The sequence below is a fragment of the Ictalurus furcatus genome, chromosome 13 (genome assembly GCF_023375685.1).
Source record: "Ictalurus furcatus strain D&B chromosome 13, Billie_1.0, whole genome shotgun sequence".
Classification (NCBI taxonomy): domain Eukaryota; kingdom Metazoa; phylum Chordata; class Actinopteri; order Siluriformes; family Ictaluridae; genus Ictalurus; species Ictalurus furcatus.
In genome coordinates, this window is record NC_071267.1 from 1,135,975 (window position 1) to 1,152,398 (window position 16,424).

The window sequence follows — 16,424 nt, forward strand, 5'->3', positions numbered from 1 at the left end:
GAAATTATGAATATCAAAATTCTGTTCAGTCAGTCCGGCTTTGTCCATTGATGATCTGAGCCAATGTTAATATGAATTGGACCAAATTTGAACAAGGAGTAACGAAAAAACTGAATACTGTACATTTCAAAATGACTACTGTATTGGGTGGAGCTTAATGTAAAGCTATGGATTGTGATCACCATGAGGAGAGTAATCTCCATCCATCCATCCATCTTCTATACCGCTTATCCTTTTCAGGGTCATGGCGAACCTGGAGCCTATCCCAGGAAGCATCGGGCACAAGGTGGGGTACACCCTGGACAGGGTGCCAATCCATCGCAGGGCACAGGAGAGTAATCTGATGAACTAAATTTCTTTTCTCTAGGACAAAGTGTTCAACCATTCTAACCATTTGAAAGGTGAATTTTTGAACTAGTGGTGGCGCTATGGAGTTGGTCCTAGAGAGCACAAAATTGGTCCAGATACTATTCATGGTCATATCTATTAGTGTTGCAAATTTAATAATTTTCCTACTTACAGTTCATAGGGATGCCATAGACTACCGTTGGGGAATAAGAAGAAGAAGAAGAAAACTAACAGATGCCTACTCACCTTCGGTGCTTGGCCTCTAATAAGAATTATGAGAGTATAACAAATTTCTTACTCATAAATGACACGTAGCAATGCTACATACAGTATATATTAAAGCTCGAAGTGATTTAGTTGGTGGTATTTAAGGTGGTGATAGGATTGTTTTATTTATTACCAAAACACAGCAGCACTCGTCAGTCAGTGAGGCACCTCAGTAGGGCACTGAAATACAACCGTGGCATTTTGGTTAAGTCAATATGCTGGATATCAGATCTGACATACAGCAAGCAAAAGCTGTAGGTGTGAAAGTCTGTAGCTAACGTGTCCCAGGTAAATAAACAAAGGCTGAAAATAGGAATGTGACAGATAAGGGAGCTTATCTTGATGCTTCAATGAAACTTACATATGTAAAAGGAGACACACACACACACACAAAGTACAAAAAAACAAAACTTGTTGGCAGGCTCATTAAAAATATTTTGGCTGCCATCAAAGGTGCACTAACGTGTCTCAGGATGATGGCTCGGTCCCAAACCACACTACTGTAGTTTGTAGGCGTATAAAAATATCATGGCAAATGTCACCTCCTGGGGTCCTAAATATTTAATGTCATAATAAAAGTGGTTGTGACACAGTTTTTATTACAGTACAAACATCCATCCATCCATCCACTTCCTGTACCGCTTATCCTACACATGGTCGTGGGAAGCCTGGAGCCTATCCATCGTACACACGTTCTCACACTACCGACAATTTGGAAATGCCAAAGCATGTCTTTGAAATGTGGGAGGAAACTGGAGTACCCAGAGGAAACCCCCAAAGCACGGGGAGAACGTGCAAGCTCCAAGAAAAGTCTTCAGGACAGAGGAGTTTCTTCTTTGTCATATCCCGGTGACATGAAAAGCTGTGTTTATAACTTCAAGAGAGAGAGAAAAAAATTGTAGCAGAGTACCTGTAATACCGGACATGCTCTGGCATTCCTAAGCACCACAAGAGTGAGAATTTCTGGTCTTGTCCCATGTGTGGCCTTAATTGTAGTTGATGTTATGGTGATGGAGGGATGTCTGATGCACCAGTGGAAACATTATAAAGACCTGGTAAGAATGTCCTTATTGGAACAGGAGATTTGAGGCTCGTATATCTGGAGCCATGGGATCCTTGACCAACAGGACCAGGAACGAGATGTCTCCAGGCACATTAGAGGGGTCTTATGATGCCCTCTTTTACTGCCATCCAAGGCATGAACATGTCACCAGTTGATGGATGTGGTGGATCCACCATGTGCCTACCACTTTGAAGAATTCAGCTCTGGAGGACTTGGACACTGTGAGATTCTCCACAGTCCACAGACCCTAATCGCTGCACCACATACATCTTCCAGTGTGTCTGAGCATAGAAGGTAGCCACATCTTCTGTCCTTTCGCAACTTATTTAGACGAATCACCAGATCGATGAGATCATTCAGTGTTGAATGACTGTTGTGATATGTTAACTCTGTGAGCACATCTTGACAAAGCCCATAAGAGAAAGCGGTAACGAGGGCTGGTTCATTCCACCTGCCGCGAGACTGGTCCCTTGTTTTAGGGTCAAGAAACGTTCTCCTGTTTCCTTAAGTTCGGCAGGGTAACTGACAATGTTGCAGAAGAGGCAGATGAAACGATCACATGACTGGATCGACCCTACATTAGACCACACCTCCAGAGCCAAGGTAACATTTTGCCTGTGATCAGTGAGATAAATAGATTGTAGTGTGGCCTAGGCCACATGGTGACATGCTGATTGGGATGCAGCCCAGTAGAATTAAATGTAATAAAATGGACCTAAATATAATAGCAAAAAATGTCACCCCTGTCATAGAATATCGTCGTTAAATGTCACCCAAGGGGCCATTTTGGTTTGGGACGAAGCCGAGAAGTCCATGCTCCACAGATGTGAGACGCTTTTTGAAACCCATCCAGTCCGGGTACTTTAGGTAACTAAAAATAACTCAAAAGGCACAATAGCTGGGGTTGGAGAGGGGACAGGGTTAGTGGGGTGATGCAAAATGAGACAAAGCCCGCTTACTGATCCCCCACCCCCCACCCCCCCTACAGAGGAGGAGGTCATAACTCAAGAGGTGTAAACCAAAATGGGGAGGGGAACAGTAGCGGGTGAAGTGTGCAATCGTTATTTTTAACAACTGTGAAAAAAGGGGAGGAATGTCCAAGGAGGAAGGGTCCAAACTCACTAGGGAGGGTGGGAGTGCAGGCCGGCTTTCCAGGCTCCGTCACGGTGTATAAACTGTGCTGCTCAGAGAAGATTCCAAAGGACTTCATAAAATTAAGCTCATGTTTAAACTTCATTCACTTCTCTTCTCAACTCGATATTTTATTCAAAGGAAATCGAACACAACGCTTCGGTGAAGTGCCGTCATTTGCATCTACACTATGGTTTCGTTCTCACTCTCTCTCTTGCTTTACTGGCCTGGCAAAAGACTGGCGCCCTAATCAACTTCCACTTACCTGGTTACCTTGGTAACCCACTTTGAAGTCAGCACGGTGATTTTAGACATTTAAAGGAAGTGTGTGTGTGTGTAATAATGACAGACAGGCACAGTTCTCTCCACTTATATGACCCGAGCTGTTACCATCTCTCTCTCTCTCTCTCGTGCACAAAACTTTTCTCCAACAAATTTACATTCTCATTAAATTTAGCATCCACCATCTGCCCGACTCGGAATAATTTCCAGGCTGTTTTGACTCCTATCTCTTTCTAAATCTGTTCCAATCCGCCCTAGCTGCTATGCCCTAACCGCTCAGAAGTGTACACCACCTACATCACACTTCACCTGGGCAGCAGAAATTATATGATATATTCGATGGTGTGTGCTTCTACACATTCTAGAACGTACTGTGTTTCCTCTGTACATGGTACAGACTGACATCGGCTTCCTCGTTATCTAGACAGATAAAGGAGAAAGAATAATAGCTACTTGGGTTGGGAGTGAAATATGTGGAAATGTATATTTCCATGTCACTGTATTCCCAAAACGAGTGTCCCTATATTCACAAGACACTTCTTTCCCAGGCCCCTATATTTCAAGGGCACTATATTCCCAGGGCAGTATGTTATCAGTTCCCTCTGCTTCCAGGACACTGTTACCGCACCATATTCACATTTCCTTATGTTCTTGGTCTTATATTCCCAGGGCCTATGTTACACAGACACATATCTAGGGCCCTATGTCCCCAGGGTCCTAAGTCACAAGGTTGTAGGGTAAGTAGGTTTCCTAAAAAACCCTATAGTCCTACCTTCCAAGCATACAATTTTTCAATGGTCATATGTTCTACGGGTCCTACATTCCCAACACACAGTTTTCCAAGGGCTCTATGTTCCCAATGTCCTACATTCCCCCGATTTTTTTCAGACTTGCATTTATATGAGTGCTCGTAATTAAAGGTGGTGCTCTACATGCTAATGTATCAGACGCTGCGTGCGGGTAATTTGCAATTACTCTGAATGGCGCATGCAGAAAATCTATGTCGGGTTTATCGTCACTCCTCTCATCACACAGGATGTAGCGTTAGGAACAAAATTTAGCTCCAACAAATTCACAGTGGGGGCAACTTGAGACGTCAGGTGTGTGTGTGTGCACGTGCATCACACGACTCTGAATACTCATAACTTTCTCCACGTAATTATGAATTTCATTTATGGACTTTGAATACCGCCCTATATTCTCAGTGTTCTCTCAGTGACGTTCCATTACCCCATCGGCTTGACCGAAACACGTTAGATAAGTGTTAAAATCTCGAGTTATCGAACTAGCTAATTAGTAAGCTAGGCTAATGCAGCTCTGTATAATGTACGAAGGGATACCGAAGTGTAAAAAAAAATTCCACACTACACTGCTCTTACTCCTGAGGTGGAGTGAGTTTGTGCTCCCAAACCGACTACGCGCTCCTCAGTGTTTCCCTGTATAAAGGTTCCAAAATGGCTGCCGCAGATTGGTTTGGGCTTTCTGAGAGCCGCTTTCTTTTTAATGACCGTCATTAATGCCTGTGCCAAATGGAGGCATGGGGGGAAAACGTTCCAAAAACCAGATGGCAAAACACTGAAGCGTGATGAGTCATTTTGTAATTTCCTTACTCATTTTCTGTCAGTGATGTTAATAAGCCATAATAAGGTGGGTTGTTTTTTTTTTGGGGGGGGGGGGGGGGGGGATGGGGGGGCACACGTCTCTACTACTATGTATCTCAGTTATTAATTTTTTTTTAAATGCCCCCCCCCCCTTTCTTTCTTTCTGGCTCAACCCAGAGCTGAAGCGAGGCTTTCGGAAAGGCAGCAGAGAGCGGTTTATTTTTGAGGTGCTGCACCAAACGTGACGCACCAGCCATCGCTCAGGAATAAATAAACAGCAGGCTCAGAAAAAAACATTGCGTTTTTATGCATGTAATGTTAAACTAGTAACTTTAAGAAGAACGATCATTTTCGTCCTAACCGACTGCACTATGTCCATGCAGTCTGGCTTTCTATCTATTTTCACTACATCACAGTGTCTGGATAAAATGGCATTATTAAACACAAGTAAATATCACATCATGTGTTAGACAGAATGTATGACACAGCGCCCTCTAGTGTGTGGAGCTATACAGTACACACGAGAAACTTTCTTCTGAATGAGGATGAGCTCTGTTTAGCCATATGAGACATTTTGACATGACGTCATGTCAGGGCAGAAATCAACAACAGAAGTTTATTTATTATTTTTCTTGAAATGGAAAAAAAATTCAACATTAAAAATCGTAGAATTGGGTGACATCCGGTGCCCCGTCCTCAAGCTCTCTATCGAACATACTGTTTAAAAACCATCTTGAGGTCAAACTAAAAGTAAAAAAGCACGAGCAGTTCATCACTAGCAACACACACACACACACACACACGTTCCATCACGTCCGTGTTCGTTAATACTAAGTAGGTTACCGCACGGTTCGGCACTCTGATTGGTCAGACGCTGTGTTGAAGTTAACGCCGTCCTGCATCCTCTCAGCGCAAGGAGGAGAGTTTTATTCATACTGCCGCGTGAAACTCAGATGAAACTCCTTTATGTTCTCCAAAACTATTTTCAGTTTCTGAGTCGGAGGAAGGATCGTCATCCTGAACGGCAGGGAAGGGCACACGTCAACACTCGAGCCAAACAAACACACAGAAAGTGCGGTTGCAGACACTTAAAATAATCTTAATACTCGTCTAGCTAGCACTGCAACAAAACGCTAAGCTGCTCTACACGTTCAGCTAACTGCTAAATAAACATCAATCTAACCTAAACATTCAGCTAGCTAACACTTCTAACTGGATGCTAAGTTAATCGCAATATTTAGCTGTCTAGCACTGCTAACGAAAAGTTAATATCATCGTTAATATCAGCTAGCTAGCACTGCTACCTGGCTGCTAATCTAATCCAAGTATTTGGACAGATTCCTAATGAAATGCTAAAGTAAAAAAAAAAAAAAAAAAAAAACACATTTGAATATATAACAGTTAACCAACACAACAAAGTACGTTATATCAGCTAATCAGTTAGCTATAAGACTTAATGCTAAAAAAACAAAAACAAACAAAAACACGTAGCTATTTATCACTGCTAACTGCCTAGCATAAGGAAAGGCTGACTGAACAGACTAAACGACGTAAAAATGAGCGATTTAATTCTTCCTCTTCGCTGTACAAACCTGAAATGGTACGTTCCGTCTTTCTGACCGAATCCACTTCCTGGTACGAGGCAGATGCCCATCTCCTCGAGCATCTTCATGCAGTAGAACATGTCCGGAGCCTGACCGTTCTCCTGCACACGGTGACAAAGAGCGACAGCTTCACTACTCACAGCACTTTAACGCTGATTAGAAAGCGAACAGCACGGACTAAACCACTCCAGGATGAACAAGGGGACGCACCTGAGCTGCAGACACGGCTTTAGGCGGGATGTGGATGCGAGGGAAGGTGTACATGGCTCCCTGGACCGGGTTACACGTCATCCCCGGCACCTGATTGAGAATCTGCTGTGTCATGCTAGCTTTCTTTGCTAATTCGGCCAGAGTGTGTGAGCGCTCCTACACACAGGACCAGAGACAACATGGCGTCAGCGTTCCCGCCTTTTTACAAATCAAAATGGAGGACGCACCGTCGCTGAGTGTTTGGTGGGGAAAAACAGATATGGCCTATTTTACATACCTTAATGAAGGTGTCGTATGAGGGTTCGTGCAGTTCAGGAGGATTCACCACCAGGTCCAGTAAAGCCTGTCCAGTTACAGGAGGACACAAGCGCACCGAGACCAGCTTCATCAGCTGAACTTTGACCTCAGGGTCCAAATTCACCACCTCCATGTAGCCACCCCGAAACCCACACCTGAGGGAAGACGGAACAAACACCTAATATTAGCATTTTAGGTCAAATTATCACAGTGTACCATCGCCTTCCTTTACCAGGTGATCGCTTACAACACCAATACAACTCCCGTTATAACCATTAAAACCATTACAAAATCGTATGAGGGTTTCATTCAGAACTTACTCTCCCATGTAGCACTTGGAGGTGGAATGAAACGAGGCCAGCTCCACTCGGCCCGAGTACTCCGGACCCATCTCAAACAGCACCTTCTTGAACGAGTGAAACGCACAGCCGTCTGCGTACACGTTGTCCTGGTAGACCTGCGTGGTCGGAAATCGGATTCATCGACGACCTCCAGGAAAACAGAGTGAAACAGGGACAAAGGAGGCGAGACAGAGAGAGAGAGAGAGAGAAGGGTTGAATTTCCATGAGCTCACCTCATCTGCCATTAGAAAGAGACTTTCTTCAGCGGCGAATCGGATCACGTCCTCGATGCACTGGCGGCTCTGCACCTGACCTGGCGATGGAAAACCCGAGCGTTAAAACGTGTTCCAGTACAGCTCTGTTGAGTTCTCAACTCCGATTGGTCAGAAAGCGTCGATTCGCTTTCTAGAACGGGAGCTCCGACGGTTGTTTATTTATTTAACATTTACGGAAGGAGTCTCCAGTGTCGGAAAAGGTTTACGGCTGGAGAAAACTACTCTAACGTTCAGGACAGAGGAGTTTACGCTCGAGACTGTAGATCTGGACTATATTTTTGGTTTTTTTTACCGGTCGGGTTTCCGGGGTTGATGATACACAGGGCACGAGGTGTGCAGTGTTTCCTCGCCTCCTCCAGCGCACGCCGCAGCTCTTGGACGTCCAAACTCCAGCACGTTTCCTCGTCCAGATAATAATTTATCTGCACGCCGGCGAGCTCGGCGAGAGCGGCGGAGTACAGCGGGTACTGAGGGATAGAGATCATCACTCCGGTCCGAGAAGATCCTTCACCTGAGATCAGCAGCTTCAGCATCGTCTGGGAGGTGAGAGGGTCAGAGAGAGAGAGAGAGAGAGAGAGAGAGAGAGAGAGGCCACGCCCACAAGCGCCAACAGAACAAAGGGTAAGAGAAGAAGCTGGAGAACCATTGGTGATGCTGTGTGTGTGTGTGTGTGTGTGTGCACCACAATGCCATCACTGGCTCCAGCGGTGAGGTAGATGTTGTCTGGATTGCATTTGATCCCTCCGTCTCTCTTCTCGATGTATCGCGCTACGTCCTGTCGAACGAGCTCGATCCCCTGACTGCTGCTGTAAGATCCTGAGGGGCGGAGACGTAAAACGAACAATTAAACCACATCTGCAGTTTAAAAGAATAAACCGAAAAGTAAAACCAGGAGAAAAAAGAGAAATAAAAACAAGAATGTCGTAGCGTGAGGCTTTACCCAGACTCCCTCCGCAGCAGGCCTGAAGGATCCGTCGTGCTCGACTTTTCACGTCTTCTGGAAACCTGCTGTCATCTAGAAGATCGGGATACGAGCAGACGGCCAGCACCTGAAACATACACACATCGGCCATTATTTCAACTGCATTAAATTGAATAAGCGCTACTTATTTTCAAGAGAACAGATGGTTGTTTAGTGTCACTACAGAAGCTAATAATTCAGGATCTCTGCTGTTTGACACCAACCTGTCTGAAAAAGGTGATGGGTTTCTGCCCCATGGCGTGGCAGTCTCCGATATTCGCCCTAATCACTTCAGTGAAGGGCTTCTTTACTCCCTGCGTGAGCAGAGAACATTAGACACACACCTTCATCATTCCCCTGTGGGCGTGTCCCAAACATCTTACCTTGTTCCCTAATTCAGTTCCTCTTATAGTCACATAGGTGTAACAAACCCATTCCTACCTGCTGAAGTTCCGTTTCGATCTGCGCAGCTCTTTGCACTATGGGCCCTCGCACCGCGTACTCCACCTTCTTCACATTCGGGTTCATGGTGTCCACCGTCAACACCTTCACTCCGGGAACCGCAACATGGTCCATCATCATTTCTCCAGCCGGAGTCCCTCTGACAGGAAGCAGAGATAAACACGGCAGGCCCAATCAGTTACAAGTGTGAGGGAAATGATTCATTTTTACTTTGTAATAGTTTTGTTGTTGTTCTGTTCATATTCATCTGAGATCAGTGCAGAATGTTTATCCGCTTACAGAGACACAAACATGTTCTTCTGTCCTGTTCAAGGTTCGTCTAAACATCTTCCAAGATCCTAAAACAAAGCCCGTTTGAACTGCCTCAAACCGCTTCTTATCGGTACACAGAATTATGTCATGCTCTGCGTTTCATATATATAGTAGTGGTTCAGCACAAGCACTTCAGAGCACTCTCATTATTCTATCCTGCTTTATTCTATCCTGTATTAACCATCTTTCTGTAATAAACCTTTTTACCTTCAGAGGACGAGTCTGCAAGTGTTGTGTAATTTCCACGACAATTTGGCGTCTCCTGGCTGGGCTGCACACGTGTCCTCAGCTTTTCTGGACAACAAGTAAACCGGAGGACGCTCGTGGAAAAGTTTCACCCTGAAGTCCATGTTGATACAGGCGGTTTGCCCTTTATTACGCAGAGCGAAAGACCGATGCAGCCTTACCACTGACTGGTAGGAATCATCAAGAATTTAGAATTAGAATTTTATGAAGTCATTGTGTATTGCTGTCTGTATGGAAGGGAGACTCAAGGGCGTAGGTTTGCATATGGACGGTAGGGACATGTCCCTACCAATATTTTGGGAGGCAGAATTGTCCCTACCAATATTTGCGTGAACTCGTTCGCATTATCTTTGGAGTGAAGTCATGTCAATTCCATAGCATACTCTCCCAGAAGCTCCAGGATTTAGGCATGCTAGCATTTGATTGGCTGAAAGGGAGGGGCTATCTGAAGGCTCACCTTACGTGCAAATATCAAGCTGCCAGTGTAGAGTACAGACACGGAGGCGAGGGCTGATCGGCTGACAATGGTAACTAAGTTATCAAGGCTGTCAGTCCATACCTCAAGCATGGGTGAAAATGTAGTCTTTCAGATGACTTTACTCCCTTTCCTCTATTGCCTGCACGGCACAGCATACAATAAAGTATTTTTCCCATGACAACACGTTTTGTACTTTGTAGATATCATGCCAGCAGAAAAACGACAAGACGTCAGAAGCTTTTTCCTCAACACCCAAAGCATAAGTAATAGCTAGTACACTAACTGTCCAGTAGCCACATTGATTTAAAATGAAAACCTGTCAGCGACCAAACGTCACCAGCCTTGCACTGCGGAAAGTAACGTCAACTGATGTTAGTTAACCGTGTTAGCAAGCGTTACCTAGCAAGCTAACCCTGGCTTCTGTCATCTGCAGGCTAGCAGTCAGGTTGCTAGCTTTAACATAAAATAGGTGTACACGAAATTATGTCGAGTTGAATTTAGTCTAGAAATCCCATGAAAATGTCATGATTTAATGAATGAGTTTGTCTGCAGGAAACGCAGCAGCAGGCTGAAGTAGAGCAGGATGAAACAGCTGAGTCTTCAGGGTTTCAGGTGAGGTCCTAGTTATGAATTCTATTTGGGATTTGTAGGGACGCATCAGCATTAAAGTCAGTCTTTAGGATGTTCAGCAAATATACAGTATAACCTTTGAAAGTCAACATATTGGTCATGCGTTTGTTTTGAAAAAAATCTTACATCAAAACAACATAAGATCCTGTTTTTTTTTATTGCGCATTCCAGGTAATATCAATCACACTGCAGTTGGGTTGTTTTAATTAAGTGAAAATAAAAGTAATCAAAACAACACAGTTGCAGTTGATTTGTATGACCTGGAATGCACAATTTTAAAAATGATTTATGGAAATGAATTAAAATGGTGGATATCTGTTTTTGCAAATGAACTCTTTATATGCTGTTATGGATTAATTGTAAATGACCACTTTACATGTATTGTACATACCATAGTCTACCTATTTTAATGTTAACTTAGTTCAAGTTATTATAACACAGGATGCCAAAGAATAATTTGCGAATGTTGATAGAGACCAGGTTAGGTTTAGTTTTCTCTTTAGGAGACAGTCAGTGTGAGTGAGGACGATCCTGAAGCAAGTCGGTGTAGCAGTGTCATGGACATGGGGAGTAAACCATACCAGCCTGATCCAAAATTCATCCAAGTCCAGCAACTTCCAAACAAGATTTTACGGTTTCAGGTGATCTGGTACAGTCAGTATTCATGGCTTCGCTACAGTCCAACACTGAAAAAGGTTCTCTGTTTTGAGTGTGTCGAAGCATACACCGTAAAAAAGAGCACTTTGGAAAAAAAGAATGACGCTGCCTTCTGCACAAAGGGTTTCAATAACTGGAAGAATGCCACAGGTCGCTTTAGTCGCCACGAAATAAAAGAAGGGAAGCACAAGCAGCTGAACTGTACGCCCTCATAGAGGCATGAAGACCTGCTGAGGGACAGTCAGTAAATATCGACACAGACAGTAGATATGCCTTTGAGGTAGGACATGATTTTGGAACAATTTGGAAACACAGGAACTTCCTGTCGAGTTCAGGAACACACATAGTCCACCACAAACTAGTCTCTGAGCTGCTGGACGCAGTCCTACTCCCCAGAACTACTGCAGTATGCAAATGTGATGCACACACTAACAAATTAGACCCTGTGTTCCTAGGAAACGCTCGAGCAGACAGTGCAGCAAAGCACGCAGCTGCATGTATGGTCTCCTACGTGGACGAGGAAAAGGCTGTGTGGCGCAAAGCAGGTCACACGGTTGTTGACGGAGTTTGACCAAAGCGCTGTATTGAAGTTTATTGTGTGGAAGACTTAATGATCAATCACGCCAATCACATCGTTGCAGCAGAAACAGTGCATGACGCACACACTTTTACCCAAATTTGGTATTTAGCTGATCGTGGTGACGGGACTAAGTGCCTAAGGCGACGTGATTTCTATAGGTCCCAGATAAGCCCACGAAGTTCTCTAGTAGACTATTGCTGCAGATTGGACGACAATTAGTAGTTAAAAGCCTGCATGCCAAGATATCGTCCGCCTCTGTAAACCGTTCTGTATCGCCTTTGGTCAGAAGAATCATTACCATCAGTGCTATTGTAAATATTCCTCTGACCATAACGATTCTCATTTCACCCTTAAATGAGCGTGCTTGACGACAGGATACTTTATATCCATAAAAACATCCTTAGTGCCTTCATTATGTCTGTTTCATGATGAATTCAGTTGAACCGTGAAAGGATTCTGAAGTTCTGATGTATTCACAGCATTGTAATTTCCCTGTTAATTTTAGTTATCATATTTTGCAATGATAAAAGAAGAAGAATGATAAAAGGGGGAAGTGTGAGGGAAATGATTCATTTTTACTTTGTAATAGTTTTGTTCTTGTTCTGTTCATATTCATCTGAGATCAGTGCAGAATGTTTATCTGCGTACAGAGACACAAACATGTTCTTCTGCTCAAGGTTCGTCTAAACATCTTCCAAGATCCTAAAACAAAGCCTGTTCGAACTGCCTCAAACTGCTTCTTATCGGTACACAGAATTATGTCATGCTCTGCGTTTCATATATATAGTAGTGGTTCAGCACAAGCACTTCACAGCGCTCTCATTATTCTATCCTGTGTTAACCATCTTTCTGTAATAAACCTTTTTACCTTCAGAGGACGAGTCTGCGAGTGTTGTGTAATTTCCACAACACAAGCTAGCTAGGTTATTAGCACAAAAACCCCCCGCTATAATTAGCTAAATAATTAGTTAAATAATCAAAACATTACATTGACGTTAATTTTGCGATTTAAAAGAGCTAGCTCCAGGTAACGTAGACGAATTATCATCACATTTACATTCCTGAATTGTTAGAAAGAAATCATGTTCTAGTGAACGAACTACCCACTAACTAGACGGCGCTTACATGTTGCACTGAAAAGCGAAATCGTGTTTAGAAATCAGCTGGCTCCGGATAGCGATCATTTCAAGCGGAGATCAGGGGTGGTGTAAATTCAACTGGATAAAATCGTCAGCGAGTACCCTTGTGAAAGTGTATGAAAACGTACATATGGCTAGTTTTAATACTTCATATATACTAAATGTGGCATTTCAAACCAAGTTACGTGTATTTAAATTGCAATTAATGCTTTTAAGATAAGTCTGTAGAGCATGTGTGCTTTGTTTTGATGATGTATCTTTGCAATACCTTGATTATATTGTGAGAAAAAGCACACTTGGCTAAAAAATAAAGAAAGAAAGAAAGAAATATTATTATTTTTTCAATCCAGTGACGTGAGGACCACCCACCGTCCGACCAATCAGGTCACTGCTACGACAAGCCGTTGGACAACATCTAAACATTAAGGGGTGTGGATTTGGCCTTGAAAAATAGCTAGATTTAGCTTTCTCTCAGTCTGTCCTGTGTACGTGCTGCTCATCTTGCTTTCGTACTAAAAGCTATGAGTCTCTGTATAAATACCTCAAAAAGACCTGTCCTACCTTACAGATCATCAGAACGACACCTGAGTGGCAGGAGGAGTCCTTTACTTGGTGAAAACCCTTCCTATCTAAGCAAGATGGGGATTACTCTGGAGTTCCTGAAGAGACAAGAGGTGTAGAGGAGCTGTACAGTACAGCACGCACTGCACTCGTCAAGACTAGTAACAGATATTACCTGTAAAAAATATTTATATAAAAAATAAAAAAAGGAAAGTGCAGGAAAGCCCAGACATGCCCAAGACCTCCGAAGCTATGATTTGCTGAGCTTCCGTGACATCTGGCAGCGAGTGGAAGCACATGCTGGCCCGGCTATTTTTAAATTGCTTAGCACACACCGTGCGCCTCGAGGTTCGAGTGTAGAGTTTCCACAACCGCACGTGTTTGAAAGATCACACGCTACGTCAAAGCGAGAACATGTTCCGACCAGCTGAAGCTTCTTCAGGATCAAAAGAACGAGGAGGAAAGCAGCACAGTGCTGTTAATATGCAACGGCACTGATTATTTTCCGGGAAGAGAATGCTGAGGACCGTGTTCGCTTCTTACAGAAACCGACACCCCAGTCCTGGGTCGAAGAGGCAGTCGTGCGAACGGCTCAGGCATCAGATGACGCTCGTAAAATTGTGCTTTTGTCATAAAATAAAATCATGATATGCTCACTGAGGTTAAAGTCGCTAGGCAACCAAGAAACATGGATGATAAGCTAGCTAGTGACTAACGATTTATCTAGGATCTGTTCATTTCTACCTTCAACATTTACATAAACACCAGGAATGTCAACATTTCCCTCCGAAGTGTTGGTAAATCACTCAGGAAAAAAAAAAAACTACACTGTAGTTGCCCTTATGACTGAAACTACCCTTAGGACTAATACTACGCTGCAATTACCCTTAGGGCTAAAACTACCCCGCAATTACCCTTAGGGCTAAAACTACCCCGCAATTACCCTTACGGCTAAAACTACCCTGCAATTACCCTTACGGCTAAAACTACCCTGCAATTACCCTTACGGCTAAAACTACCCTGCAATTACCCTTAGGGCTAAAACTACCCTGCAATTACCCTTAGGGCTAAAACTACCCTGCAATTACCCTTAGGGCTAAAACTACCCTGTAATTACCCTTAGGGCTAAAACTACCCTGTAATTACCCTTAGGACTAAATTACCCTTAGGGCTAAAACTACCCTGCAATTACCCTTAGGGCTAAAACTACCCTGTAATTACCCTTAGGACTAAATTACCCTTAGGGCTAAAACTACCCTTAGAGCTAAACCTACACTGTAATTACCCTTAGGACTAAACCTATGCCGCAATTACCCTTAGGGCTAAACCTACACTGTAATTACCCTTAGGACTAAAATACCCTTAGGGCTAAAACTACCCTTGGGAATAAAATTACACTTACGAATAAACCTACGCCGCAACTACCCTTACGACTAAACCTAAGCCATAATTACCCTTAGGACTAAAATTACCCTTAGGGCTAAAACTACCCTCTTACTAAAATTACCCGTACGACTAAACGTACACTGTAATTACCCTCAGCATCGACGGCACTGCTAACTCGACTTCCGCCATTTTGACAAACATCAACACCACACGACTCAAAGCAACAAAGCTGTCAGAAATGTCCAACTCCTGGGCCGTTCACGTTCAGGAATCATCGACCAGAACCCCAGCAGACTCCATGAGGATCAATCCTGACATCAAACACTTTTTTTTTTTTAACCCAAGGGAGCAGAAAAATACACTGAAACAGAAAAACCTGAAACCGTATAATGTATACGTGAAACTGTTTAGAATAAATATATTTCATCAAACTTGCACAGGAAATAACGACCAAATACGGCGTGTGGAAGGAAGGAACATCAAGAGGCTGAAAACCACAGTGTGGATATGAAATTGCTGTATACATAAAATAAACTACTTAAAAACAAAGAGATGGAGGTTGACATGTACGGTGTAAGAAACACGTTCACTCACACACACACACACACACACACACAGTGTTAATAATCACATACTCACCTCAGGCACTGTTGATGAACACACTCAAAGTCACTCAAAGTCGGTTTCCCGTCTGAGGAACGGACACCTCCTTCAGCTGGGAGGAACGACCTTTGACCTCTGTGACCTCAAAGAGTCCAGAAAGTCACAGACAGCTCCTCCCACCTCAACTGGTTCCGAGGTCCAAGTTCAGAGAAAGTTTAAAGGACAGTGAGGAACTGAGAGTCTGAGTGTGTGTGTGTGTGTGTGTGTGTGTGTAAGTGAGAGAGAGCAAGAGAGTGAGTCAGTCGAGTGATGTCAAATTCAGACGAAGATTTTCTTAAGCGCGTGAAAACGAACAATACTTTTTTTTTTTTCTAAAAAAAATTAAATAAATAAAAAATTACAAAAAAGTGTGTTTCTAAATGAAATTCTCTTTTCTTTTAATAAAAAGTGTCCTTTTTATTTTTTACAAACACATAAAGAAAACAAATACTGATTACAGACTGATTAAAAAGAAAATACATGAAAAGAAACATTTTTAAAACGATACGACAGTGAGAAAAAAAAATTCAATCTCTAACCGTATTTTCGAAGGTGTGTGGTTTTTTTTTGTATTAAATTTTTTATTCTTCATATATTTAAAATCTTCATCAGCGTGGAGAACCTTACTCTGCATTTATAATTTTTTTTTTTTTTTATACAAGCAAAACAAAAAAGGGTATCATATTTTAAAAAATAAATTGTATACTTTTATCATAAGGACACGTGAAGCACTTTCCACGCACGCGTACACAAAACGTTTTAAATAAAGACCATTTTAATCATAAAAAAAAACAATGCAAGAGGTACGTGCCAGTAGGTCAGTTATACAACGTAACGCAAATATTTATCGATTTTTTTTTCATTTCCATCGAGAGAAATTTTTTTTTTTTTTTTAAAGTGAGAACTTTCACAATGTGAGCATTTAATACAGCATCAAAGAAAAGAAAAAGA

General features: G+C 42.8%; 1 protein-coding gene across 3 annotated transcripts; it reads right to left on the minus strand.

The window, feature by feature from the left end:
- Positions 1-5,282: 5,282 nt before the first annotated feature.
- Positions 5,283-13,533, minus strand: si:ch211-217a12.1 (alanine aminotransferase 2-like). 3 transcript variants are annotated; one of them, XM_053639586.1, is made up of 13 exons: positions 9,362-9,560; positions 9,122-9,180; positions 8,822-8,981; positions 8,605-8,694; positions 8,360-8,468; positions 8,102-8,235; positions 7,712-7,955; positions 7,378-7,457; positions 7,124-7,260; positions 6,784-6,958; positions 6,507-6,662; positions 6,285-6,397; positions 5,283-5,709 (listed from the first exon to the last, which is right to left on the minus strand). In XM_053639586.1, the coding sequence occupies exons 2-13, from the start codon at positions 9,133-9,135 to the stop codon at positions 5,619-5,621; spliced, it is 1,503 nt and encodes a 500-aa protein (XP_053495561.1). In that variant the 5' UTR covers positions 9,136-9,180; positions 9,362-9,560; the 3' UTR covers positions 5,283-5,618. The 3 variants fall into 3 exon arrangements, with proteins under 3 accessions (XP_053495561.1, XP_053495563.1, XP_053495562.1); XM_053639588.1 differs by lacking the exons at positions 9,122-9,180; positions 9,362-9,560 and adding an exon at positions 13,446-13,533; XM_053639587.1 differs by lacking the exon at positions 9,122-9,180 and having other exon boundaries at positions 9,362-9,559.
- Between the last annotated feature and the right edge of the window lie 2,891 nt (positions 13,534-16,424).